Here is a 27,763-nt window from a genome sequence, read left to right as displayed (position 1 = left end):
TTAGATGAAGGGTTCCATGAGTCATTGTTTGTGCATAACACCCAGTGCTCCATGCAGAATGTGCCCTCCTCAGTACCCACCACCAGGCTAACCCATCCTCCCACCCCCCTCCCCTCTAGAACCCTCAGTTTGTTTTTCAGAGTCCATCGTCTCTCATGGTTCCTCTACCCCTCCCATTTCCCCCGCTTCATTCTTCCCCTCCCGCTACCTTCTTCTTCTTCTTTTTTTTTTTCCTTAACATATATTGCATTATTTGTTTGAGGTACAGATCTGAGATTCCGTTTTGTGGCTTTTATCTGTGTTCACTGGCCTCCACCTGATGACCAGAAACTATCAGCAACCCTGCAGTGGAAGCCTCCGTCCCCGGCGCTATGTGAGGGCGTGGCCAGCGGGAAGGACCCGGTTGTCTCCGCCCCACTCGGGGCGCCCGGCGCGCCTGATCGCTTCTGCCCTTTATCCCCCCCTCCCCCCCCGCACCCTGATCCGCGGCCGCCCATGTCTCTTCTTCCTTAGTACCGGAGACGGAGACGCCTGCAAGGATTTGAATCCGACGTGGAGTGAGGCACAGCCTGGAACAGCCTGGGCCCGGCGCGCCGCGGGCACTCGAAGCCCCTGCCGTCGCCACGCCCACGCGCCGTCGCCCCGGCTCCGCCCCACTGAGAGCAGAAACTTGTGGGGCCTGCCTCGGAGCGGAGCTCTCCTTCTTGCGGTGGTCTTTACTACCATGCCGCTGTATGAAGGCCTAGGGAGCGGCGGGGAGAAAACGGCAGTCGTGATAGACCTAGGAGAGGCTTTTACCAAGTGAGTGGCGACGGCGCTGACTGCGGTCGTCCTGAGGGGAGGGCGGGTGGTCGAGGCCCGGCCCCGGTCCTCTTCCCAGGCTCACGGGGCAGTTTGCCATTTCTCCATTTTTTCCTCCAGCACCTCCGCAAATTACAGCCCTTATTATTTATTTTCAACATGGGCTATACGAGTCCCGAGGATCCGATTCTGACTCCTGGAGAGGCCCAGGAGGCTTCGGGAGAATGGTTTTCGCCGCCGCCCCCGGTTGTCTCCCCAGATTGAACGGACCCTTTGGTGTGATCCATGCAGGGGATGACAGCGATGGCTTAGACCTTATCCTGGGCTTATCTGCTTAGGAGGGTAGCAGCCGAACTGTAACGTAAACATTTATTGAATGGAGCGTCTTTTGGTACCGGAGATTCAAATATAAGACAGGGCCATTGCTCCACAAGAGTAGGAAGTCCAATTAGGGAGACGGAACACATAAACAAAGAGGTGAAGCCCTGTAGGTAAGACGAGATCCTTTGTTGTGCCCGGCCCCGAACTCTTAAATTAGGAAATTTGAGATGTTTTAAAAGGCAGCTTGTAAACACTAGTGGCTTTCAGTCTTTTGGATGGCATAGATCGTTTGACGACCGAAAGCAAGCCACAGATACACAAACCTTAAAATATTTGCCCACGGTTTCAGAGGTTAGCGGACGATCACAGTGGTCCTTGGACTTGAGGTTGTGAGCCCTTGTACTGGGCTCAAGAGGACAATAACAGAATTGCCTCTTGTATAGATATTTGAAATAGAAATATCTGAAAATCTTTATATATATCTGAACACTGCCTAGTATATAGTAGGTATTTAATAATTATTTGTTGAATAAGTTGTCAAAACCGCCTATTTAAGTATTGGATCTCAGGTGCTCCAGAATTGGATTAAACACAGGTTTATGTGTTTGGTCCATGACATTCTTGGTCCATGACATTCTCTTACTGTTCTATGCAAGATCCTCCCTTATTTATGTTTTCTTATTTTAAATGTTTATTTTAATAGCATAATAAATACCTTGAGGCTGACACCCAAAGATATTTAGTCTGGCTATGAGGAAATGAGAAGCAGAAAGTTACTATACAGGAAGATGATTATTGACAAATCAAGAGGAGGGTAATAAGATGAATTTATGAAGTAAAAGAAAGGAATTGAAGTCAACCAGTGGGCTGCATCCTGGAGTATTTGAGGAGCATTGGTGCAAATAAACATGGAGATGTAACTAGTAGAAGATGGAAAGAGCTATTTGGGAATAGGAGAGCAGTACTGGAAACTAGGTGGGATAAGAAGAGATCATCATGTTAAGACTAAACTTACATGGTGATCATTTTTAGCAGTTTTTAGAAAGGTTTTGTTTTACTAACATGAAACATACATGCAAATACCTAAATACTTGGGAGAATCTTTTTTTTTTTTTTTTAAGATTTTATTTATTTATTTGACAGAGAGACACAGTGAGAGAGGGAACACAAGCAGAGGGAGTGGGAGAGGGAGAAGCAGGCTTCCTGCAGAGCAGGGAGCCAGATGCGGGGCTCAATCCCAGGACCCTGGGATCATGACCTGAGCCGAAGGCAGACGCTTAACAACCGAGCCACCCAGGCACCCCAGAAGAACCATTTTTTTAAGGATGAAATATTATGAGGTTTTTAAAATAACAATGAAGACCATTTTGGGCAGAAGCTTATTGTATGAAGTTCATGACATTTGAACATCCTGATTATGTCAAATACACATAGTGTAAAAAAAAGACCAAAAGGAAACACATAAATATGGAAATTAATATTAGAGTGATGAAATTATGAGTAACTCATGAATTATATAAGTGAAGTCATATAACGTAGTCAGATAATCCAGGGTTGTAGAGATGTGTTGCCTAAAATTCAGCTATAATTTAAAACTGAGAAACACCTGGGTGGCTCAGTCAGGTAAGCATCTACCTTCAGCTCAGGTCATGATCCCAGGGTCCTGAGATCGAGTCCCGCATTGGGCTCCTTGCTCAACAGGGAGCCTTCTTCTCCCTCTGCCTGCCGCTCCCCCTGCTTGTGTGCTCTCTCTCTCTCACTCATGAATAAATACATAAAATCTTTAAAAAAAAAAACAACTGTAAAAAGTACATACTGGTCTGAAATAATATACTGGTTTATTTCGATATCACTAATTTGAAACAATTTTTTACCTGTAATACACAATTATGAATATAGATGGCATTAATTTTTTCTTAGTTTCTTTGTCCCTTTTAATACATCAGAGATGTTTCCATATGTTTTTGTGACCACTGCTTTGAAACAAATGCAGAAAAAGTTGTTTCTGTGACAAATACATAGAATGTTACAATAAGTTGAATGTTTCAATTTTCTGTTTATTTTCAGGTGTGGATTTGCTGGAGAAACTGGTCCAAGATGCATAATTCCTAGTGTGATTAAAAAAGCTGGTCTGCCTAAGGTATTGACTTTTTTAACAATTTAGTAAAACAAATGCTGTACTATAAAATATTTTTTAATGTGACTTCAAGTAAGATTGATTAGAACAATGCTAACTATGTAACTTATGACTGTATTCCAAGAAAAAAAATTTAAATCTTTATTTCATTTGAAGTTTCCTACCAAAGCTAATTTGACCAACCAGGAATTGTAGAGCAATAGGAAGAATAATTTTGCATGCCATAAAATTCACGTGTTAAAATCAAATACAGATGCTTCTGCCATAACTTAATATTTGCATTCCTGAAAAACCTCCTTTCCATCACAAATAAAAGTAGGCTTATGGTGGGGCAGACCTTATAAAACCCACATAATTTTGTAATTACAGCACTAGCAAAAGTAATAACTGATTCCTCAGGAAAAAAATTAGAATAGCTTTGGCTTGCAACTGAGAGTGCCTGGCGGCTCTCTCGGGGATATTAAAAATAAAATGGAATAATGGATTGAAAATGTTGGTCAGTGGGTGCTGAGCCAGTGCAGATGGAAGTCAGTTCTGAGCCAGTGGGGCTATTGTTAAGGTGGAACCAAGAGGAAATGCAGCCCAATGAAGAGTCATGAAAGGGTCTGCTTTGGGAAGGGAGCCCCTGCTACAGAAGATCATTTAAGCTTTTGAAGATTTTATTTATTTGAGAAAGAGCGTGTGTGTGTGTGTGTGTGTGTGTGTGTGTGTGTGAGAGAGAGAGAGAGAGAGAGAGAGAGGGCGCATGCTTGCGCTCCTGTGCATAAGCAGGGGGAGGGGCAGAGGGAGGGGCAGCCTCCCCGCTGAGCAGGGAGCCCTGCACAGGGCTCTATCCCAGGACCCTGGGATCATGACCTCAGCCAAAGCAGACCCTTAATGGACTGATCCATCCAGGGCCCCTCATTTAAGCTTTTGAAAAATAGATCTTAAAGGATGCCTATGTGTGTGGCCACTGAGCTGATGACTTTTTTTTTTCCCAAAGATTTATTTATTTGACAGAGACAGAGAGAGAGAGATCACAAGTAGGCAGACAGGCAGGCAGAGGGAGAGGGAGAAGCAGGCTCCCCCGCTGAGCACGATGCCCAATGCGGGGCTCCATCCCAGGACGCTGGGATCATGACTTGAGCCGAAGGTAGCCGCTTAACTGACTGAGCCACCCAGGCGCCCCGACTTTCTTTTTCTTGATGAAAGCTATAACTCTGCTATCATTTCAGCTCCTCTTGTCTAACATGAACTAATACAAATTTCACATTATGTAGATACTATTCCCTTATTTAGCAATGGAAGTATGGTATTTGGTTTTATAAAAGTACATATTGTAACAAAATAGATTAGTACATCAGTTTATATTTGGTAATGGGATGCATCTTTAAGATCTACAAGAAATACATTGATTCACAAATCTTTTTAATTTATGCTTGATTAGGGAATCACTTTATTGATTTCAAAATTTTCCAGGGGTGCCTGGCTGGCACAGTCAGAAGAACATTGCAACTTTTGATCTCAGGGTTGTGAGTTCGAGCCCCACGTTGGGTTTAGAGATTACTTAAGTAAAAACTTAAAAAAATAAAAATTTTGGGGGGGGCACCTGGGTGGCTCAGTTGGCTGAGTGGCTGACTCTTGATCTCAACTCAGGTCTTGATTTTAGGGTCATGAGTTCAAGCCCCATGTTGGGCTCAGTGCTGGTCAGGGAGCCTATATGAATGAATGAATGAATGAACGAACAAAAGATAGGTATATACAATTTTTTTCCCCGCAAATCCTTGGATAAGCTAGAAATATAGTAGGTACTTGTGGTGTGTATTCAAAATGTGATGGAAGTTCCTGTCTATTCACTTTTCATGTTCTTTTGCTTTATAAAGTGATACTTGATAAATTTCTAGATAGATTCCTGACTGGACTTAGAACTTTAACATTCTCATTGATATTTTCTTAGTGCTTGTAGCTTTTATATTCATCTTGAAAAGACAAATATGTATTTGAAGATTAATCTATAATCAGCCATACATGGTTTGGAACCTTCTTTAAGCTACATAAAATCATGAAATTAGCTGAGCTAATGGTCTTTCCACTAAAAGTAAATGAAGAGAGGTCTGCCAGTGATGCATCAGAGTACTTACAGCTTTCTGAGGATCATAAGTAAAGCCCTTGTTCTCCATTGGTGTTGACTTAGCACTCATGGGTTGGTAGTGTTTGGATATACTGTTTAGTGCTGTTTTTCACCACACGTTTGTGAGCATGTACTTGGTGCCTGGTACTGTGTCAGTTGAAGGAGGATATATCATAAGCAAACTAGGAACAGTTCTTGCACCTTAGAGTATGTAGTCTAATGGGAAGGTAGACATTTCACAAGTAATTAAGTGGGGTGATCTTACAAAAGGGAAAGTGTTATTGCTTTGGGTGTGACTTACAGGGACTGGACCAACTCTGGAGTGTTTGAGGAAGCTTTTGATACTTTTTAATCAGTGATTTTGATCAGTCCTGCCAAAATGGTAAGTCCAGATGGAGGAAAAATGCAAATGAGCATAGCTTTCTACTTGTGGACACATACTTTTATCCCCACAAAGCAAAAGGTTCTGTTATCTTAGGCCCATTCTTAAAGATTCCTAATTTAAGTGATTTATTTATGTTTAATGTTTGCATTTATTCCCAATAAAAATTAGTTGTGATTTATTATCAGAAAATGCATTAGTACAGTAAATAAGCATGTTTTAATTTGAGATTTTTTTTTATAGCCTATCAAAGTTGTTCAATATAATATCAATACAGAAGAATTGTATTCCTACCTAAAGGAATTCATCCACATACTGTATTTCAGGTAAGATGCAGTTGTGTTTGTTTTTTCCCCCCAGCTTTTGTGATTAGATTTTCCTAATGCCAGTCATAGTAATATTTGGTTGTGTTACATCTGATGCAAAAAAAAAAGTTGACCTCCACTGCATTTTTACTTGCTTATTTTCAACCTTTTCCAAAATGTATTTGAAGACTAGATAACTGGCAAGCATAAGGAAATGCTGAAAACAAATTAAATGTTCATTAATAAAGGGGGTTGGATAATTAAATTATTATATATCCATATAGTGAAACACTTTACAGCCATTAAAAAAAGAGTTCTGTATCTATATGTAGTCATACAAAAGGTGTCTTAGATATATTGATAATTGAAAAAAGCAAGTTTCAGAACATCGGTGGAATAAACACTTCTATTAAAATACATTCATATCCATGGACCATAATGACAATATACAAACTGCTATAAATGGTAGTTTCTGGCTAGTAGAAGTGTAAGGTATTTGTACTTTCCAAGTTATAAACTTCTGTTATATTTGGAATTTTATGAGCGTATATTACTTTTGTAACCTAAAAAAAGAAAAAATCTTTTTGATGACTCAAGTGTGTATTCATACTAGGCTGTGGCTTTTGTTTACTGAGATAAATGAAGTAACAGATGTAAAGATACTGACACAGTAACTAGCACTTAATAATTAGAGTTCAGGAATGTTACGTTCCCAGGGTAATAAAATAAATATGTCTTTTTGTCATAAAACATCTTGAGCTAAGGTAGTATAGTTTCTCTTTTCTTAACAAAATTGCATTATGTGCCAAAATAAATACCAACTTTTATTTACTTTCATAAGTAAAAACTATCACCTTCCAGGCATCTGTTGGTGAATCCTAGAGACCGCCGAGTTGTGGTTATCGAGTCGGTACTATGTCCTTCCCACTTCAGAGAGACACTCACTCGGGTTCTTTTCAAATATTTTGAGGTACGTGTTTTTTATGTTGTTTTTTGTAGGTACTAAAACTTAAACTAAAAGGTCCTCATTTAATTTCCTTCATTATATATATTTTACACAGTGCATTTGAGAAACCAGGTGAGATTAAACTCAAGCCATTTTAAATTGACCATTTATTTTCTTTTCTTTGTACGATTATTTCATGTGTAATCAGCCTTTCATCCAATACTTAGGTAACTGACAATTTCTTATTGATATTTCTGTTATTTATTTATTTTAACATAGGTTTTTTTTGTTTGTTTGAGGACTTTTTTAGAATTAAAAGGTATATTCTTTGCTGTGGTGTTTATAATGTGTTTTTTTCCCCAGGTCTTTCTACTTTCTGTTGTTTAGTTATGCTGACTGTTCTAAATTCTTCAGTTCCTTCATTTTAGGCTTTATTTATTTATTTATTTATTTTTAAGATTTTATTTATTTATTTGAAAGAGAGAGTGAGCGAGCATGAGCAAGGGGAGGGGCAGAGGGACAAGAAGACTCCCCGTCGAGTGGGGAGTCCCATTGTGGGGCTTGATCCCAGGACTCTGAGATCATAACCTGAGCTGAAGTCAGACATTTAACTGACTGAGCCACCCAGGTGCCACCTCCATGCCTTTTTCAATGTCTTTACTTAGAACTATCCCCCGCCCTGCCCTCTGACACAACCTTTAGGTAAGGGAAATATGGCCATTATATTTTAGCATTTGTTTATAAGGACTTTCATATTTTGATTGAATATTTATCTGATATTTGGGGTATCACCAGATCTGGCAAATTCTCGCTGAAAATGTCACACAGAGTTAAGGATTTTTATAGCTCTTCAATTTAATTTTAACTGCTATATTATGTTTTAAAAATAGAGTTCATATTACAAACTTTGCAAATAAAGACAATCAAGAATCTTTTTCTTAATTTTCATTTTGATGGCAAAGACATCTATTTTTTTAAATTTAAGCATCTTTTTTCGAATTTATGTTTCTGTACCTCTTCTTTTATCCCTTTCATTTTTCCCTCCAAAAGAGAGAGCAGGGGCGCCTGGGTGGCTCAGTCGGTTAAGCGTCTGTCTTCGGCTCAGGTCATGGTCCTAGGGTCCTGGGGTCAAGCCCCGCATCGGGCTCCCTGCTCCGCGGGAAGCCTGCTTCTCTGTCTCCTTTGGCCTGCTGCTCTGCTTGTCCTCTCTCTTTCTCTTTCAAATAAATAAAATCTTTTAAAAAAGAGAGAGAGAACAAAAATTAAAAAAAAAAGTTTCATAATTGCCATTTTGGAATAAAATAACTTAGAGAATTTAAAGAGTGTTTTTATTTATTATGGTATATTTCCATGATTGTGTAAATTCAAATAAATCAACAAACTAGTTCTTGGCACCATAAAATGGTTGAAAGGTATCATAAATATAATGTTACTGTGAATTTTTTCAAGTATATTTGAAATATATGGGAAACACCTTCAACTACTCCTGGTTTTGTTGTTGTTATTGTTATTTTGGTTTTATTCTTTTCTAGGTTCCATCTGTCCTGCTTGCTCCAAGTCATCTAATGGCTCTTCTGACACTTGGGATAAACTCTGCTATGGTCCTGGATTGCGGATATAGGGAGAGCCTGGTGTTACCTGTATCTTTTTTTGTCAAGCAGCTAATTTTTCAGTTTTTACTCTACTTTAACATAATTAGGCTTATTAGAAGTGGTTTTCATGGAATGAAACTATTTGGGGTTACCATATACAAGTATAAATTCCCATGTGGAAAAAATTCACAGGATTGTGAGACTTAAATTTTGTAGAAATTACCATTGTGACTTGGTCGTGGTATGTACTTCAGAGGTCAGACCTCATGAATATTATGTTCAATTTTTAAGAGGAACATTAGCTAATTAGGATGTGTCACAGTACTTGACTACCTTAGTCAAGTTCTAAGAAAAGATCATACAAAGAGTAATTGGAGAAACTGAAATGAGAAAGTTAAATCAAGAAAAATTAAAACACGAAATCTGCTTTCAAATAGCTGAAGGGCTTGCTGTGGAAAAGTAAATACATTTTTTTCTTTTTCTCTCTATTTCCAGAGGCTATCATTGGAGGCACAGTAGGGTATAGGGTTTATGATTTTGGTTTTGGAATCAAATACACGCATAAGTGGTAATTCTTGGCAATGCTTCTTACTAGTTGTATGATGTTAGTCAAGTAATCTCTTTGGGCCTCAGTTCTCTCATCTGTGAAATGGGAATTACAATAATTCCACCTCATGGAGGGGATATTGTGTGACTTGAGTGAGACAGTGTATGTTGAGTATTTAGCATATGGCCTGGCATGTAATAACTTGCTTAACAGTGCTCTAGTTTTATATCATTCACCACTGGGAAGAACTTCCTAGTAATTCAAGCTATCCCAAAATGGAATTAGTGACTATACACTGGTGCATTCCTTGTCATTAGAAGCATGTAAGCTGAGTATAGGTAAAGGCTCTTAGAAATGTTAATAGTGAGGGCGCCTGGGTGGCTCAGATGGTTAAGTGTCTGTCTTCAGCTCAGTCATGGAGTCCCGCATCAGGCTCCCTGCTCAGTGGGGAGCCTCCTTCTCTCCTGCTCCCCCTGCTTATGCTCTCTCTCTCTCTCTCTCTCTCTCTCTGTCAAATAAATAAATAAATAAAATCTTAAAAAAAAAAAAAAGAATTGTTAACAGTGGATATTGTTCCATTGAAAAGGACGTTGAAGTATGTAAGTGCATGACTCTTAGGAAGTTTTGAGATCTACATATGTATTTATTAGAAGAAATACTTGGGGGAGTGAAATCAAGAATCATTAGCTCCTAAAGAACTAAATTAGGTAATAGTCTTTAAAATATAAAGTATTTTCTGGGGCGCCTGGGTGGCTCAGTCGGTTGGGTGTCTGCCTTCGGCTTGGGTCTCCCAGGGTCCTGTGATCGGACCCCACGTCGGGCTCCCTGCTTGGCAGAGAGCCTGCTTCTCCCTCTCCCACTCCCCCTGCTTGTGCGCTCCCCCCCCGCACTAAATAAATAAATACAATCTTTTAAAAATATATATGAAGTATTTTGTGTTTAAATCTCCTAACAGTGGGGTGCCTGGGTGGCGCAGTCAGCTGAGCATCTGACTCTTAGTTTTAGCTCAGGTTGTGATCTCAGGGTTGTGAGATTGAGCCCCGCCTTGGGCTCTGTGCTCAGAGTCCACTTAAGACTCTCTCTCCCTCTTCCCTTCCCCCCTTCAAATAAATAAATAAATCTTAAAAAAAAATCAAAACCCTCATAACAATCCTACAACATAGGTATTATTCTCCTTGTTATATAAATCAGAAGATTGAAAGTTGGGGTAGATGGTGACCCAAGGTCATATAAGCATATAGCCAAGATGTATAACTCATGTTTGTTTCCAAAGCCAATGTTCTTACCAATATACTCTTTCCTTTTTTTAAATAAATATTGTACTTATATACATCAGCAAAAACAATATGGAAAATAAGGTAACAAATCCACAGTATAGTATTGTCCACTCCTCTCAGCTCTGTCTAATAGGAATACAATGTGAGACATATATGTAATTTAAAATTTTTCTAAGAGCTACATTTTTAAAAGTACAAGTGAAAGATGAAGTTACTACATTTAACCCAATATATTCAAAATATTATCATTTCAACATAGAAACTATGTAAAAATTATGAGATATTTTATAGGGTTTTTTGTATGTGTGTATCAAGTCCTCTAAATTTGGTATCAAGTTTGTGCTTATAGCACATCTCAATTCAGACTGGCCACATTTCAAGTAGCTACTTTATTAGACACCCTAGTTGTAACTAACGAATTCTGTGTGTGTGTATGTGTGTGTTTAACCTTTTTCTTTGAAGAAGAATATGAAAAAAGACTGATTTTTCTGTAACTCTTCTAAAAATATGAAGAATTTGTTACCAAAGTTGACTTAATACTGCAGAAGGTGAGGAAAGTTTCAAGGAAGCCATGTTTTATCTCCTAAAATAGTTGTATCCTTAACTACCCTATAGATATATGAAGGAATCCCAGTACTAAATTGTTGGGGAGCACTCCCCCTAGGAGGAAAAGCTCTTCACAAGTAAGTTTCTTGGGATTTAGCACATTTGCTCCCCCTGTACCACAAAAACATGTTAATTTTTTGACAGTGATCAATAAAGGGTAAGATGGACATTTAATGTTATTTAGTCCATTTTCTATTACCCTTGAATGTATTCATCTTTTAAGGATAAAACCACCTTTTTTTTTTTTTAAGATTTTATTTATTTTTTTGACAGAGACACAGCGAGAGAGGGAACACAAGCAGGGGGAGTGGGAGAGGGAGAAGCAGGCTTCCTGCCGAGCAGGGAGCCCGATGTGGGGCTCGATCCCAGGACCCTGGGATCGTGACCTGAGCCGAAGGCAGACGCTTAACGACTGAGCCGCCCAGGCGCCCCAGGATAAAACCACTTTAGTTTAAAGCATTGTAATCTATTATGTAGTAAAAGTATTAAGAGAAGGGTATCAAGTACAATATTTTAGTTCCAGTAACTACTTTTTTTTAATTTCAGGGAGTTGGAAACTCAGCTACTGGAGCAATGTACTGTTGACACAGGTGCTGCTAAAGAACAGAGCTTTCCCTCTGTGATGGGTAAAACTATTTTAAACTACTTAAGAGTGGTTTACATTCCCTTGTCGTTCTTCGACTCATTTGTTTTCTACCTCATTGTATAGTTACTCTCTTTTCCCTCACATCAGTGATGTCATTGCTCCAATTATAAGGTCATTATTGACCTCTTAATTACCAAATCCAGTAGTTTAATTTTGGTCATCCTTTCTAGAACTTTTGACATTGTGGATTATCATATACTTTTGATATTATCTCTTCTCTTTGCTTTCAGGACTCTGTTCCTTTTATGATGTTCTATTACTATGTGATGTTCCTTGGTTTCCTCTGCACTTGCTTTCTCTACTGATATTCTCCTAGGCATCTGGTTTTCATTTTTTTCTTCCTCCTGGCTTTTTAAAAGTGATCTCATCTATTTTTATCACTTCAGCTACGTCAATATGCAGTTGATTCTCAAATGTATCATTGGGCCTGACCCTTCTTGATATTCGTATCTCCAGCTGATTTTTAGGTGTAAACTGGGCATGTTTAGGTACCTCGTACTTAAGACCTTCAAAAAGTGAATATATTATCTCTTCTTCCAAATTCATTTCAACAAGTCATTCTCAGATAAAGATGATATCTTCCTTACCTCTCATTTTAGAAAACTGGAGTTAAAAGTCCTTTCAGTTGTCCCTCAGAAATCTCTCTTAAATTTCATATCTTTTTCTCTATCATCTATACTACTGAACATTTGAAAGCAAAGACGTTGTAAACTAGACCCTCATTATCTCTTGCTTGGATTATTGTAGGAGACTCTCTGGACCGGTTTAGTATTTCATACTGTTGCCAGAAATAACTTACACAATACAAGTCTGATTACACGGCTTAAGGATTTTTGCTGGCTCCACAGCTTAAAATCCAAATTACTTGCCTGATATACATGTTTCTTTCGAATCTGACTTTTTTCTACCTCTTAGCCCTAAACTACTCAACTTAACCCTGTGTGACTTATTTCAGCTTCAGTCAGTGTCATATAGTCTTCTAGGCTCCACTAGTCCTCCCACAACCGTGAGCGTTTATTTATTCTCTTTCTTTACCTGGGATGTTGGGTTTTGGATCCCTCTACATGACTCAGCTGGAATGTCAATTTATTTATTTATTTATTTAAAGATTTTATTTATTCATTCATGAGAGACAGAGAGAGAGGCAGAGGCAGAGGGAGAAGCAGGCCTCCCGCGGAGCAGGGAGCCCGACGCGGGGCTCGATCCCAGGACGCTGGGATCATGGCCTGAGCCGAAGGCGGACGCCCAACCGTCTGAGCCACCCAGGCGCCCTGGAATGTCATTTTATTGTAAAGCCTTCCTCATTTCCCCTGAGGAGAATAAATTTCTCCCCTCTCTGTTAAGTCTTCAGTAGTATATATTATAGCACATATGACACATCCTCGTTTGCCTGTTAACTCACCTGTTTCCCTTCGTAGACTTTTGAGGACCCCTGTCTTAGTTGTTTTTCAATCAGTAGCACTTAGTTTCCTACCTGGGCACTGAATAAATGTTGGGAAGAGAAAGGCAGGTTTTTAGGACATATATCCTTGCGTATATTGTTTTCCAATTTTTCTTTTAGTAGTTAAGATAATAGCATTCTCTATTCTATAGATTAGATTATAATTTTTCTTTTCCAGATAAACTTTGTTACTTTTTTAGTATGTCATGAAGACAGTTAATTTATAAAAAGTGTCCAGAGATAATGGGTTTGTGTAGCATCCCAAGATATTTTTAATGAAGGTCTTCTTTAAAACTGATTATAACTTACCTTAAAATTCTGAACTGTACATTCTTGGACACCATTTTTTAACCAACCACCATGGACTCTGTAATCTTTCTCTCACATAATCCCCAAAGTCTGAGTCTGTGATAGCCTTGTAGTCCTACTAATTGTGGAATTAAATCATATCATTATTTGCTGAATGACATGCTTAGGAGGATCAGAAATGCAAATACATTTAAAATATCTCTTGTCAAGGTCCTTAGCAAGGATTAAGTGCACATTTTATGTATACTTGGGTATCCTTAAATGAACTCTGAATGAGCTTTTTTCATTTAGTATTTGGAACCTAGTTCAAAAAGAATAAATATACTTTTGTATATACTTTATAATATACTTCAGTATATTTATAGTAACTTATAAAGGATAACCTAAGTACATTGATTTGAAAAGTGTACAGTTTAAAAATAAATTATATATAAAAATATTATGCTTCTTACTCTCCTAAATTAACCAAAATTTAGATATGATTGTTCAGAGCCAGAGACCATGAATACCTCTTGTTTCTATTTCTTATTTGAGAAGTTTATTTATTTATTTTTAAAGATTTTATTTATTTATTTGACAGAGAGATAGCGAGTGAGGGAACACAAGCAGGTGGAGTGGGAGAGGGAGAAGCAGGCCTCCCGCGGAGCAGGGAGCCCGATGTGGGACTCAATCCCAGGACCCTGGGATCATGACCTGAGCCGAAGGCAGACGCTTAACAACTGAGCCACCCAGGCGCCCCTCTTATTTGAGAAGTTTAAATAGTTGTTATTATTCACTAAGATTAAGGAAGCCCTTCCCAAAGCAGCATCTACCCCCAGCTAAAATAAGCCCTTTATTTTCAAGCCTGCTTTACATGTTGCCTAAAGAAAACTTTTTCATATTACCAAATTTGTTGTATCTTGGAATTCATCTGAATATCCCTAAAGAGTATATAGCAGTTGTGAAATGCTACAGTTTTTAGCACTTATTCTTAATTTATAGGTTCCTATAATCTAGTTATATTTCTCTCATCTCTTTATAGCCAAATTAAAATTTTTTTGGAAATCTCTATCCTTTTGTGAGGTGAATTTCAACACATAAGGATAGAAGTCTTCAAACTTTTTGATCGCACACTAGCCCCATCAGTAAAAAACTTTGGAGCATGTACCTTCAATATGTATATATGTTTATTTATAAATTATATGCATACTATTATTGCTATATTATGAAACACACAAAAGTAGGAATTTGGAAAGGATGAGATAATGATAAATAATTCTAAAGCTGTACTTACTAATGCTAAATGTTTTTTGCTCCTCAAAAAAGCAATGCGATTAATATTATTTATTATTTTTTTTAAAGGTTATGGCTTAACATTTTGAAGGTGTGGCTTCTAAGTTTAATTTATAGTAATGCTTTGTTTCAGTGGCTGTCATACCTTAAAAGAAATAGCTAACAAGATATGTAGGTTCTGATGGAAGAAGTGCATATGAGTACCCTTATGAAATCATGATTCCATTTCCAGCTCTAAATTTCTCTTCTTTGATGTAAATAATGTTTTTATAAATCAGAATATTTTTACATATTTATTAATGAGTTAAGTCTGAGTTTAGAAGATTTTAAATTTAGATTAGAAAATGTTTCTGAGTCTGACTTGGATAACTAGATTTTTAGCAACAGAATCACATCACAATGGTAATATATCCAAATGTCCACTTTCTAAAGGCTCTCTATATAGAATAGATTTCTTTGAATAGATACATTCTCCTTTTTTTCTCCAAATTTTTATTTAAGTTCTAGTTAATTAACATACAGTATAATATTGGTTTCAGGTAGAATTTAGTGATTCATCTGTAGAATTTAGTCGTTCATCACTTACATACAACACCCAGGGCTAATCAGAACAAGTGCCCTTCTTAATACCCATCACCCATTTAACCCATCCCCCCGCCCACCAGTTTGTTTTCTATTGTTAAGAGTCTCATGGTTTGCTTCCTCTCTTTTTTTCTTTTTCTGTTCTTCTCCTATGTTCATATGTTTTGTTTCCTAAATTCCACATATGAGTGAAATCATATGGTATTTGTCTTTCTCTGACTGACTTATTTCACTTATCATAATACACTAGCTCCATCCATGTCGTTGCAAATGGCAAGATTTCATTCTTTTTGATGGCTGGGTAATGTGTGTGTGTGTGTGTGTGTGTGTGTGTGTGTGTGTGTGTGTGTGTACTTTGAATGATGAAGTTTCTTCCCTAGAAACAAAGGTAACTTTTTTGTTTGGCTTTTAAAAAGTTATAGTACTTATATTTTTAAAAATTTTTCTGAAATGGAAAGTGGTAATGTGCAATTTAGCAGACTGTTTCTGCTTATTATTGAACTTCTGTAGTTCTAAATAAAATTTCTGTTTCAGGTTCAATTCCAGAAGGTGTCTTAGAGGACATTAAAGGTAAACTAAATTCCCATTTTTGTCCTTTTTATCCTTAAGTATTAGTTTATTTTTTTATTTTTATTTTTTTATAAAGATTGTATTTATTTATGTGACAGAGAGAGACACAGCAAGAGAGGGAACACAAGCACAGGGAGTGGGAGAGGGAGAAGCGGGCTTCCTGTGGAGCTGGGAGTCCAGTGCGGGCTCGATCCCAGGACCTTGGGATCATGACCTGAGCCGAAGGCAGACGCTTAACGACTGTGCCACCCAGGCGCCCCATATCCTTAAGTATTAGTTTAGAAGGCATGTGTTTCTAGAAATATTTACAGAGGTACAAAATAATATTAAGTACATAATATAATATCCTAAAAATATTTAATATACAGGATAGGCTATGGAATAATGTAAATAAAATTTTTATTTTTCTTTAGATTTATGGAAGCTTTTGGCATTATTTATGATGTCTTATTGAAGAAACTTCTCAATTATAGAGTATGCAGGATTACTAGGGAATTAACAGTTTGCACAGTATGAATTAACAGATAAATTGCTTCAGAAAGATACTGGTTTTATGTTGTATAGAGGTTTTGTTGTTTTTTTTTTTTAAGATTTTATTTATTTATTTGACAGAGAGAGACATAGAACAGGAACACAAGCAGGGGGAGTGAGAGATGGAGAAGCAGGCTTCCCGCTGAGCAGGGAGCCCAATGTGGGACTCGATCCCAGGACCCTGGGATCATGACCTGAGCCACCCAGGGGCCCCAAGGTTTTTTTTTACTCTAGTTTTTAAATACATATTTGTAAGGTCATTTTACTGACTTCAGAAGTTCCAATTTGGGGCCAAAGTATATTGGATTCACTTTACTAGGATATATTACCTCTCCCTTGCTAGAGTGCATTTTTATAATTTTTAAATGGAGTTTTCTGGATTTTATTTTTGGTAAGATTGATTGATTGATTTGAGAGAGAACAAGAGAGCACAAGCAGGGGGGGAAGGGACAGAAGGAGAGGGAGAAGCAGACTCACCACTGATCAGGACCCTGAGATCATGACCGGAGCCAAAGGCAGACGCTTAACTGACTGAGCCACCCAGGCGCCCCAGTTTTCTGGTATTTTGATTCACTGAAAGAAAAGGCATTTAAAATATAATTTAATATTCTTCAGTACTGAGAATGTTAATGTAAAATTAATAAGAGAATTAAGTGAGACCTGGAGATAATCTGTTACAATATTAAGTGATTTGTTCAGTGTCACACCAAAGGTAGAGTTAGAGCTAGGGCTGCAAAATGGATCTTGTTCTTCATTTTATTATTTACTTACATGGTATAATTACCTAAAATTTTTTCAGTTATTGTAAAACCTGAGTCATTTGTACATGCTTATTGCAGTGGCTTCTTCTGCCAAGTATCTAAGATCTTAAGGGCTAGGTATTTATCTTGTATGACAAAGGTAGCTATGAGGACTTGAATAAAATAAAAAATCTGTAAGTAGCTTGAACACCTAGCTTACCATCTAGCGTATTGAACACGTAGCTTACTATCTAGCATATTAACATATGGGAGATTCTTAATATATTTTGAATTAGTGAATGAGAAGAATTTTATATAAAATATAAATATACATTTAACATGTTTTACAAGGAATTAACTCATTAGATTGCATTCAACATCAGTTTTGTTTCTACTTAAAACTTTTTTATTCCTTACCTATTTGTGAAAATAATTTTTTTTTATTTTAAAGATTTTATTTATTTTTCAACAGAGAGAGAGAGAGAGTGAGAGAGGGAACACAAGCAGGGGGAGTGGGAGAGGGAGAAGCAGGCTTTCCGCTGAGCAGGGAGCCCGATGTGGGACTCGATCCCAGGGTCCTGGAATCGAGCCCCATATCGGGCGCCCTGCTCAGCAGGGAGTCTGCTTCTCCCTCCCCCTGCTCTTGCGTGTGCTCTCTCTCTCTCTCTCTCTAAAATAAATTAAATCTTAAAAAAAAAAAAAGAAAGGTTTCCTCAGAGGTGTTTTTTTTAATGTGATTTTGTGAAAGATGAATATGCAACATGTCTTATGATTCCACAGTGAATGAAAAAGTTTTTTTTTTTTTTAAGATTTTTTATTTATTGGGGCGCCTGGGTGGCTCAGTCGTTAAGCGTCTGCCTTCGGCTCAGGCCATGATCCCAGGGTCCTGGGATCGAGCCCCGCATCGGGCTCCCTGCTCCGCGGGGGGCCTGCTTCTCCCTCTCCCTCTCCCGCTGCTTGTGTTCTCTCTCTCGCTGTGTCTCTCTCTGTCAAATAAATTAAAAAAAAAAAAAAAAGATTATTTATTTATTTATTTGAGAGAGAGAGAATGAGAGAGAGCACATGAGAGGGGGGAGGGTCAGAGGGAGAAGCAGACTCCCCGCTGAGCAGGGAGCCCGATGCGGGACTCGATCCCGGGACTCCAGGATCATGACCTGAGCCGAAGGCAGTCGCTTAACCAACTGAGCCACCCAGGCGCCCGAAAAAGTTCTTTATTTGTGAATAAATTGTCATAACCAAACTAAAGCCAGGGATAGTTTATAAAATCCAAAAGAATGGATAACTAGCATGTTCACTTGAATAGAATTGTTTTAACTGGACATAGATTGATTCAATCACAAACCATAACACAGTCTCCTTTTCTTTCTCATAAGTGCGCACTTGCTTTGTAAGTGATCTGAAACGTGGATTAAAAATCCAAGCAGCAAAATTTAATATTGATGGGAATACTGAGGTAAGTTAAAAATAAATATATATTCTTTTTCCAGAGGTTATAACCTATATATTTATGCTTATGATATTTATATTTCAGCGTCCCTCACCACCTCCAGATGTTGACTACCCATTAGATGGAGAGAAGATTTTACATGTTCTTGGATCAATCAGGTAGACCTTAATTGTTATGAGCAAAATAATGAACTAGAATGAATTTTTGGCCTTTAAAAATATCTAAGCCTTTAATATTGCCGATTTAACAATTATGTGTTTTTCATAAGGCCTCCTCATTTATGATTAATTTTATTCAACTTTTTAATTTTAAAAAATTTAAGTAATTCAGAATTAATTTACTAGTAGAACTATGGTAGAGAATAAAGTATAATACATTTTTTTAAGATTTTATTTATTTAGAGAGAGCATACATGCGTGAGCTGGGGGGAGGGACAGAGGGAAAGAGAGAAAGAATCTCAAGCAGACTCCATGCTGAGCTCAGAGCCTGATGGGGAGCTGATCTCAGGAAATCATGACCTGAGCCAAAATCTAAGTCAGACACTCAACCGACTGAGCCACCCAGGTGCCCCTAAAGCATAATACTTTAAAACAGGGTTCAGCAAACCTTTTTCGTAAAGAGCCAAGTGGTAAATAGCTTTGGTTTTGTGAGCCATATGATCTGTATTGCAACTACTTACCTCTACAGTTGGAGTGCAAAATCAATCATAGATAGTATGTAAATGAATGAGTATGGCTGTGTTCCAATAAAATTTTATTTACAAAAACGGGCTGGATTTGGCTTGCAGGCCACAGTTTGCTGGCTCTTGCTTTAGAATGTTTTCATGTTAGAAAGAATGCATTCTTCCAAATATGCTAAATCTTTTTTTAAAATTTTATTTATTTATTTGAGAGAAAGAGAGAAGGAGCAGGGGGAGGGGTAGAAGCAGACTCCCCACTGAGTAGGGAGCCAGAGGTGGGTCTTGATCCCAGGACCCTGAGATCGTAACTTGAGCCAAAGGCAGACACTTAATGGACTGAGCCACACAGGTGCCCCAAATATGCTAAATCTTAAGGACCAGTTAGTGATTCACTTTTTCATTATTCATGAGATTATTCTATTCAGTGATGCAATATAAGTTAAGGACTTACATAATTATATTGGTAACAATAGCATTTATGTTTATACGCAAGCTTTATAAAATTTGTATTTATGAAAGTTTCATTTGTAAAATATTAGATGTACAGAAAAAAGTTATGTAAACATTGAAGAGCCTGTTGGATTCTGACATAATATAGAGGTTGAGATATTAAAAGGATGAACATAAATACACAGATGTTAAAGATGGTAGGGTAGAACAAAAAAAGTGAGAATGTTATACATTTTGATAGTAACTTTAATCGTTTTACCTCTTTTTTAAGTTATATTCATTAAATTACTATTTTAAATTTTCTCCAGGTTGTTGAGTGGAGCCCAAAATAAGAGAAGAAAATAGATGTTGAAGGAAATTAATACAGAGCTTTTTGGTTACATAATAGTAGGAAAATAGGTTGGGAATAAAAAAACCACCATGTCTCACCTTTTAAACCCAATTAATTTACGACTGTTTGCTAACATGTTTTTCCTACCGAAAATCTAGTTCATTTGAAACCTAATAGACATAGTTCACACCAGTAGTTTGTTGGTAAATCAGAAGGGTCATTTAAAGTAAAAGACCATTTTAAAAAACCATATATTAAACATTAAACATATTAAAGTATATAAATATGTAATTATTTGCCAAACTTTTTTCTAGAACCTTTTCTTTGAGGGTAAGTCTGCTTCTAGAGTTTAGAGTTAAGTGTACAGAAACCAGGAAATTCATGGTTTATTATTTCCAAGTTTTTTGTTTCTGTTTTCGTTTTTGTTTTAAGTGCAGTGAAAACTTAGTTATTTGTGAATCAGTCTTGGTACAGAATTCTTATAGACATTTTCTTCTAGACTTTTACAGTTGTATTACCCATATTAAAAAGATTTTAGGGGCACCTGGGTGGCTCATTTGGTTGAGCATCTGACTTTTGATTTTGGCTCAGGTCATGATCTTGGGGTCCTGGGATTGAGCCCTGTGTTGGGCTCCGTGCTCAGTGTGGAGTCTGCTTGAGATTCTCTCTCCCTCTTCCTCTACCCCTCCCTGTATGCTTTCTGTCTCTCTAATGAGTAAATAAAATCTTGAAAAAAAAAAAAAAAAAGATTTAAAAAGTAATTGTCTTTTCAAAGCATTCAGCATAGCTCACATAGAAAAACAACTTATTTTCTACCCTAGTATTTGTTGGTTAAGTAATAATTGTAAAATTATATAATTTCAATATCAAATCTATTTTTTTTTTTAAAGATTTTATTTATTTATTTGAGACAGAGAGAATGAGAGAGACAGAGAGCACATGAGAGGGGGAAGGGTCAGAGGGAGAAGCAGGCTCCCTGCCGAGCAGGGAGCCCGATGCGGGACTCGATCCCGGGACTCCAGGATCATGACCTGAGCCGAAGGCAGTCGCTTAACCAACTGAGCCACCCAGGCGCCCCTCAATATCAAATCTATTGACAATAAAAGACTTGGAAAAAGAAAACTGATGCTCTGTAAGCATTCATCTCAACTGGTAGGAATGGAGGTATGCAGGCATAGCAGCAAGTGGCCACCTGTGAGTGTTGAGTGTTCTGCAGGCCTCAGTATACTTTCCTGGTTGAGAATTTTATGTTTTGAAAAAGATTCAAGAAAGCTTCAAAATTCTATGCATTGTATGATCTAAATTTTATTTTTAAGAAATAGAGTTTATATATGCATATGTATAGATAGTTTTATATTGCATCACTTAGGATTCAGTTTGGCCACCAATTACACAAACCTGACAGTAGTGGCTTCACCAAGATAGAATTTTTTCTCTCTCGGGGCTCCTGGGTGGCTCAGTCAGTTAAACGTCTGCCTTTGGCTCAGGTCATGATCCTAGGGTCCTGGGATCGAGCCCCGTATCAGGCGCCCCTCTCAGCAGGGAGTCTGCTTCTCCCTCTCCCTCTATCCCTCCCCCTGTTCATGCTCTCTCTCAAATAAATAAATAATCCTAAAAAAAAAAAAAGAAGTTTGTCTCTCTTTTAAAAGAAATTCACAGGTAGATAGTCCAGGGATGGTATGACAACTCCCATCAGGGATGTAAATATCCTTCCATCTCTCTCATCCTTTGGGGGGTAGCCTTGTCCTTAGGGACCAGGGTGGTTGCTGGAGCTACTATATCTGTGTTTAAAGTAAGGACCCCTAGGAAGGAAAAGAAAAAAGTGCTTCCTCTCTTGTTTTGTTTTGTTTATTTATTTTGAGAGAGAGATTGAATCTATGTAGGGGGAAGGGGCAGAAGGAGAGAGAGAGAGTCTCAAGCAGACTCTGTGCTGAGTGCAGAGCCCCACTCGGGGCTTGATCCCATGACTCGGAGGTCACAATCTGAGCTGAAACCAAGAGTTGGCCACTTAACCAGCTGTGCCACCCAGCAGCCCCTGCTTCCACTCCTTTTTAAGGAGACTTTCTAGAAGTCCCACATACCACTTCTACCTCCATCTCATTGTCACTTAGCTACACATCTAGCTACAAGGGAGGCAGGTAAATACAGTGTTTAACTCGGGAGAGGCATTGTATCCACCTTAAAAATGGAGTTCTATCTTTTTTTTTCCTTCCAAATAATTACAGATTCACAGGAAATTGCAAAGATAATATAGGGAGGCTCGTGTACTCTTCACCCAGTTTCTCCCAGTGGTTACATCTTACTTAACTGTAGTACAATAGTAAAACCAGTAAATTGGCGTCGGTGTAACATGTGTATGTATAGTACTGTGTAATTTTATCACACACAGATTTTTGTAATCACCACCACCATCAAGATATAGAACTATTCCATCACTACAAAGATCTTCCTTGTGCTACCCCAAAATAGGGTTCTTTTAATTTGAGAATGAACAGGAAAATGGAAAATGGATATTTTATTAGGCAACTAACAATCTTTGCCATATGTTATTTTTAAAAACAAAGAAATGCTTGGGGAGAGGATTGTTTTTTAAATCTTTTGTATCACTGTGGATCTGCTTCTGGAATCTTAGTTTTATAAAATTTCACTCCTTTCCTGTTATTAGGCTTAAGGAAGTATAACTGGACAAACTGTATGTTAATCTGTACATAATAATAGTTGTAGCTAATATTTGGGGAGCGCCTCCTTTGTACCAGGCAGTGTTCTCTTGACTCACTGGATCCTCACCTCAGTACCTGTGAGGCAGGTGTTTCTATTCCTCTCATTCACAAATGCAAACACCTTGTGTTTAATAATTATTCTATGTTAACATAGTACTGTTACTTAAAAAAATAGAACTAATGGTATATTCTGTATCATACTATATGATGCCAACAAAGCACTCTGTTTTTGATCTCATTAGAGATTCAGTTGTGGAGATTCTTTTTGAACAAGATAATGAAGAGAAATCAGTTGCCACTTTAATACTGGATTCCCTTATACAGGTATTTTGATTTCGTAAAAAGTTTCAATTTGCGACTACAGCCCTTTAGAGAAAAAAATTTTTTTTAAAAATGTATTTATTTGAGAGAGAGCGAGCGAGCATGGGGGAGGGGCAGAGTGAGAGGGAAAGAGTTATGAGCAGATTCCACGCTGAGTGGGGAGCCTGATGCCAGGCCCAGTCTAACGACCCTGATATCACAACCTGAGCTCAAACGAAGAGTTGGATGCTTAACTGACTGTCCCACCCAGGTGCCCTGAGAAAAAAATTTTTTAAGTAATCTCTACATCCCATATGGGGCTTGAATTCACAACCCCATAATCAAGAGTCTTATGCTTTACTGACTGAGCCAGCCAGGCGACCTGAGAAAATTTTTAAATGTTATTCTGTATTTATATTTTATTTTATTTTTTTAAAGATTTTATTTATTTATTTGACTGAGAGAGCACAAGCAGGGGGAGCGGCAGGCAGAGGGAGAGGGAGAAGCAGGTTCCCACTGAGCAGGGAGCCCGATGTGGGGCTCAATCCCAGGACCCTGGGATCATGACCTGAGCTGAAGGCAGACGCTTAACCGACTGAGCCACCCAGGCGCCCCTGTATTTATATTTTAGCCACTGGTTACAATTTTTAGCTTTTATGTTAAATTTTACAGTTACCGAGTTTTACTTTGGCACTGAGATAGGGTATTTACAACATGTCAGAGTCAGGGATAAGTAGTGCTATCATGTATTATTTCTGTAGCAACAGTATCAGATTTTTATTTTGTACCTAATACAGCTTGTAGTTTCTTTAAATGCAGGTTTGTGTAGTATTGAATTTTAAATTCCACAGGGTATATGATAGTATGTTTCTTTTGTTTAATGACTATGGTATCACAGAACTCCATGTGAAATGCCAGCGCTTTGGAAGATACTGTCTACCTCTGGCAGTTCTACTCAAGACACTCTTCCGAAAAACATAGCATCAGTGAAAGACTTTAACATTCTAATTTTTAGAACTGATGTAGAAACAGTTTTTCCAAGAATGTTATCTTCCCACTTGACAACTGGCTCTGGATATAATAACTGTGAAGTTACCACCTTAGAAAAATTAAGTTTCCACATACTTACTTACTAAAAAAGAAAGTTGTTTTATTTCTTCTCATGTTCTTTGCTCAACTGAGTCATTCTATCTTGAAAATGAGAATACTCACATATAACTACCATATACTCTGTGGAATTTTAAATTCTATACTGTTAGATTTTGAAATCTTTAAAGTTCTATATTAAGTATATGGCAGTATTAATCATGGTTATATTTGCTACATGAAAAACTCCCTTGTTAAACCTTGCTGTGCCTTTTTTTTTTTTGTAATAGTAATGCTCACCTATTTAATTTGTAATATATAATCTGTATATTTTCTTGAATCCAATCAAGCATTATTTATACAGTTAAGAATAAATTTTCTTTTTTTCTTTCTTTTCAATAACAGTGCCCAATAGACACCAGAAAGCAACTAGCAGAGAATTTGGTAGTCATAGGTGGTACATCTATGTTGCCAGGATTTCTCCACAGATTGCTTGCAGAAATAAGGTATTTGGTAGAAAAACCAAAATATAAAAAAGCACTTGGCACCAAGACATTCCGAATTCATACTCCACCTGCAAAGGCTAATTGTGTGGCCTGGTTGGGAGGTAAGAATTTAGTTTTTAAGATATAATGATTATATAGTAATTGGTTCCTGAATGGTATTATTAATGGATATATTAGAATAGATGATTCAGTCTTAAAAATTGCTCACTTAGGGCGCCTGAGTGGCTCAGTTGGTTAAGCGACTGCCTTCGGCTCAGGTCATGATCCTGGAGTCCCTGGATCGAGTCCCGCATCGGGCTCCCTGCTCGGCGAGGAGCCTGCTTCTCCCTCTAACCCTCCCCCCTTCATGTACTCTCTCTCTCTCTCATTCTCACTCTCTCAAATAAATAAATCTTTAAAAAAAAATAAAATAAAATAAAAATTGCTCACTTAACAAACTAATGGAACTATTAAATAATTTTCTTGAACACTGACTTTTCCTTAAGTTATTGTCAGAATCATATATCTATTTCTCTTGGCATTTGCACTTTAATTTTTTTTTTTTAACGATTTTATTTATTTGACAGAGATACAGCGAGAGAGGGAACACAAGCAGAGGGAGGGGGAGAGGGAGAAGCAGGCTTCCCGCGGAGCAGGGAGCCCGATGCGGGGCTCGATCCCAGGACGCTGGGATCATGACCTGAGCTGAAGGCAGACGCTTAACGACTGAGCCACTCAGGCGCCCCTGCACTTTAATTTTTTAAGTAAACTTCATCCAGTTAAAGTCATTTCTCATATTAGTGATGGATAGCTGTGCATTTATTCCAGTGGTACTACCGTTGCTCATAACATTTGTTTTAATTCCTTCTAAAGCCAATTTGTGAGCCATATGTGAGAATTGATCTCTTTATTTTATAATTATACTTTATTTTGTGACTGAGTTCATTGAATGATAGTTCATAAGAAATGATAGTTTCATTGAAATAAGGAAATAGCCTATATACATGTAAAGAGACTATATATAGAGAGAGAAAGAGACTATATATATATGTAGAGAGAGACTACTTTGAAGATACATATATATGGGGAGAGAGAGACACTACTTTGAAGAGAAAAACAATCATGTATGTGTATATTTATATATGTTCTGATACGTGTTTTAAAATGCATCTGCAGCTAATATGTATCTTGAGCATTAGAAAAAGTATTGAGATTTTAAATGAATACTATATTTCTTGTAGAATTTGGTAAAAATGTAATTTTGATCTAGGACAAATGGATTTAGTTACCAAATTATTTTTTAAAGACTGCTGTGTGGGTCTTTATAAAGTCTTCAGCATAGACTTGGTGGCATTATAATGATGCTTACTGGGTTTTACAGTGCTGTTTTATTTATTGACATACAATCTTAGAGTTGTGGCAAAGAAAACTAATGGTATTATTTACTGTATTTACACAGAATTGGAAATAGTTTCCACCCCTCTCTACCTCACCTGATTTTAGACACAGTAATGCTTGTTAGCATTTTCACTATAATCTGCTATAGGCCATTTAAGTTACTTTCAACATAGGAGTTGTGGCTTACCCTGTTGTTCAAAATACAGGATATAAAAGAACTGCAATTACTTTGAAGAGTGTGAATATGCATTACTGAATTTCACCTGTTCTCTGTTGTCATATAATGAAGTGGTTGTATGTGTACATAAAATTTTCTGGTAAAAGTTTTTATCTTAACTATAAAAATATTTTTTTACCACACAGGAGCTATTTTTGGGGCACTGCAGGACATACTTGGGAGCCGTTCAGTCTCAAAGGAGTATTATAATCAGACAGGCCGTATACCTGATTGGTGTTCTCTTAATAACCCACCTTTGGAAATGATGTTTGATGTCGGGAAAGCTCAGCCACCGCTGATGAAGAGAGCCTTTTCCACTGAGAAATAAAATTTGATTGAAATTCAACTTTGCTTTGTATCAAGTATCTAATCAATTATAAGCAAATTGTACAAAGTATATAGGATGCTGTTAGAGATGATTTTATGGAAGTGAAAGCATTTCTTTAGTTACTTTTTGCATTAATATTTAATTCTTTTGACTGTTGTTCCTCTTGTGTAACAGTAAAATAGTAGCTGATGCTTATGAAATTTGTTGTATTTATATCAATAAAATATAGTAAAGCAGTTTAATTTTGGAAGTTTGTTACATAGTTTAGTTTACAGAAAGAATAATAACATTGTCCCTCCACAGTTCACATAATCTGCCCTGAGCATTGGAGAATCCATCAGTTTCATTATTTTTAGCAGTTGTTTCATTTAAAGAAGAAATATTGTTAACCATTACCAGGTATTTCAAATATTAACATGGGTCTCTTCCTTCAAATCCTTTTGTTTTGGTATTTATCTGTCCATGTTAGAATGCTACTTTTCCAGGAATATATTTGACCCTTTGGACTGAGAATGTTTAGTAGATTAGGTAAACATTTGTTAAGCAAAGTATGGAAATGTTTCCTTTTTAACTTTACAGTTTCTTTATTAATAATTCTACATTTCTAAGAAGAAAGACACTTCATTTTTATGCAAAGATATTTTATGTATTTTTATGAAACTGCTTTATAAACATGTATTCATAATGTTTTTAATCTCTTTTGTACTTTTTATCTTCTCAGGATAGGGGTTCTTGGAAATGTGTACTCAGTCACCATTTAATTTTAATTTTTATTTGTTTTGATTTGTTTTTAACAAACTACCTCTTACTGAAATTTTGCTGGGTTTATTCTTTCCAGGTGCCTGTGAAAGTACATACACCTATTCCTGAAGAATGTACTCATATTCCTGAAGACAGAGTAGGAATTGATACATTTTCTGGACTGTATAACCCATGTCCATTCTTTCTTATAGTTTAGTCATTTTTGATTGTCCTTTTTGGGTCCTTCCTAGTTTTGCCATATACTTTATGTGTGAAGATACCAGCACCAACCAACACTTGAAAGAGCTGGTTCCTGGCATTAAGAATAGGAAAGAATATAAGGAAAAAAAAAAAAAAAAAAAGGAAAGAACTGGTGTGTATGTGTGTGTGTGCATTTAAAAAATACTAGCTGTACTTTGTCACCATGTACTACTACTACTATAGTAGCACAAGACTAAGACTCAGG

At 37.3% G+C, this 27,763-nt stretch overlaps 1 protein-coding gene across 2 annotated transcripts; it reads left to right on the top strand.

Moving 5' to 3' along the window:
- Positions 1 to 626: 626 nt before the first annotated feature.
- ACTR10 (actin related protein 10) lies at positions 627 to 26,793 on the top strand. Of its 2 annotated transcripts, none has more exons than XM_021701310.1 (13): positions 627 to 801; positions 3,190 to 3,262; positions 5,995 to 6,077; positions 6,918 to 7,026; positions 8,535 to 8,642; positions 11,034 to 11,101; positions 11,571 to 11,650; positions 15,809 to 15,844; positions 18,489 to 18,568; positions 18,647 to 18,720; positions 22,985 to 23,066; positions 24,534 to 24,735; positions 26,375 to 26,793. In XM_021701310.1, the coding sequence occupies exons 1-13, from the start codon at positions 725 to 727 to the stop codon at positions 26,554 to 26,556; spliced, it is 1,254 nt and encodes a 417-aa protein (XP_021556985.1). In that variant the 5' UTR covers positions 627 to 724; the 3' UTR covers positions 26,557 to 26,793. The 2 variants fall into 2 exon arrangements, with proteins under 2 accessions (XP_021556985.1, XP_021556986.1); XM_021701311.1 differs by having other exon boundaries at positions 637 to 801; positions 11,571 to 11,614.
- The last annotated feature ends 970 nt before the right edge of the window (positions 26,794 to 27,763 follow it).

The sequence above is a fragment of the Neomonachus schauinslandi genome, chromosome 9 (genome assembly GCF_002201575.2).
Source record: "Neomonachus schauinslandi chromosome 9, ASM220157v2, whole genome shotgun sequence".
Classification (NCBI taxonomy): Eukaryota; Metazoa; Chordata; class Mammalia; order Carnivora; family Phocidae; genus Neomonachus; species Neomonachus schauinslandi.
Note: the sequence above shows the minus strand (reverse complement) of the source record. Positions and strands in the feature narration are given on the sequence as shown.

Excerpts from the sequence above, each read along its gene's own strand:
- ACTR10 (XM_021701310.1), top strand. The coding sequence starts at position 725 with ATGCCGCTGTATGAAGGCCTAGGGAGCGGCGGGGAGAAAACGGCAGTC. Across the intron at positions 6,078-6,917 it reads ATCCACATACTGTATTTCAG|GCATCTGTTGGTGAATCCTA; the intron begins GTAAGATGCAGT and ends ATCACCTTCCAG. Across the intron at positions 15,845-18,488 it reads TGTCTTAGAGGACATTAAAG|TGCGCACTTGCTTTGTAAGT; the intron begins GTAAACTAAATT and ends CTTTCTCATAAG.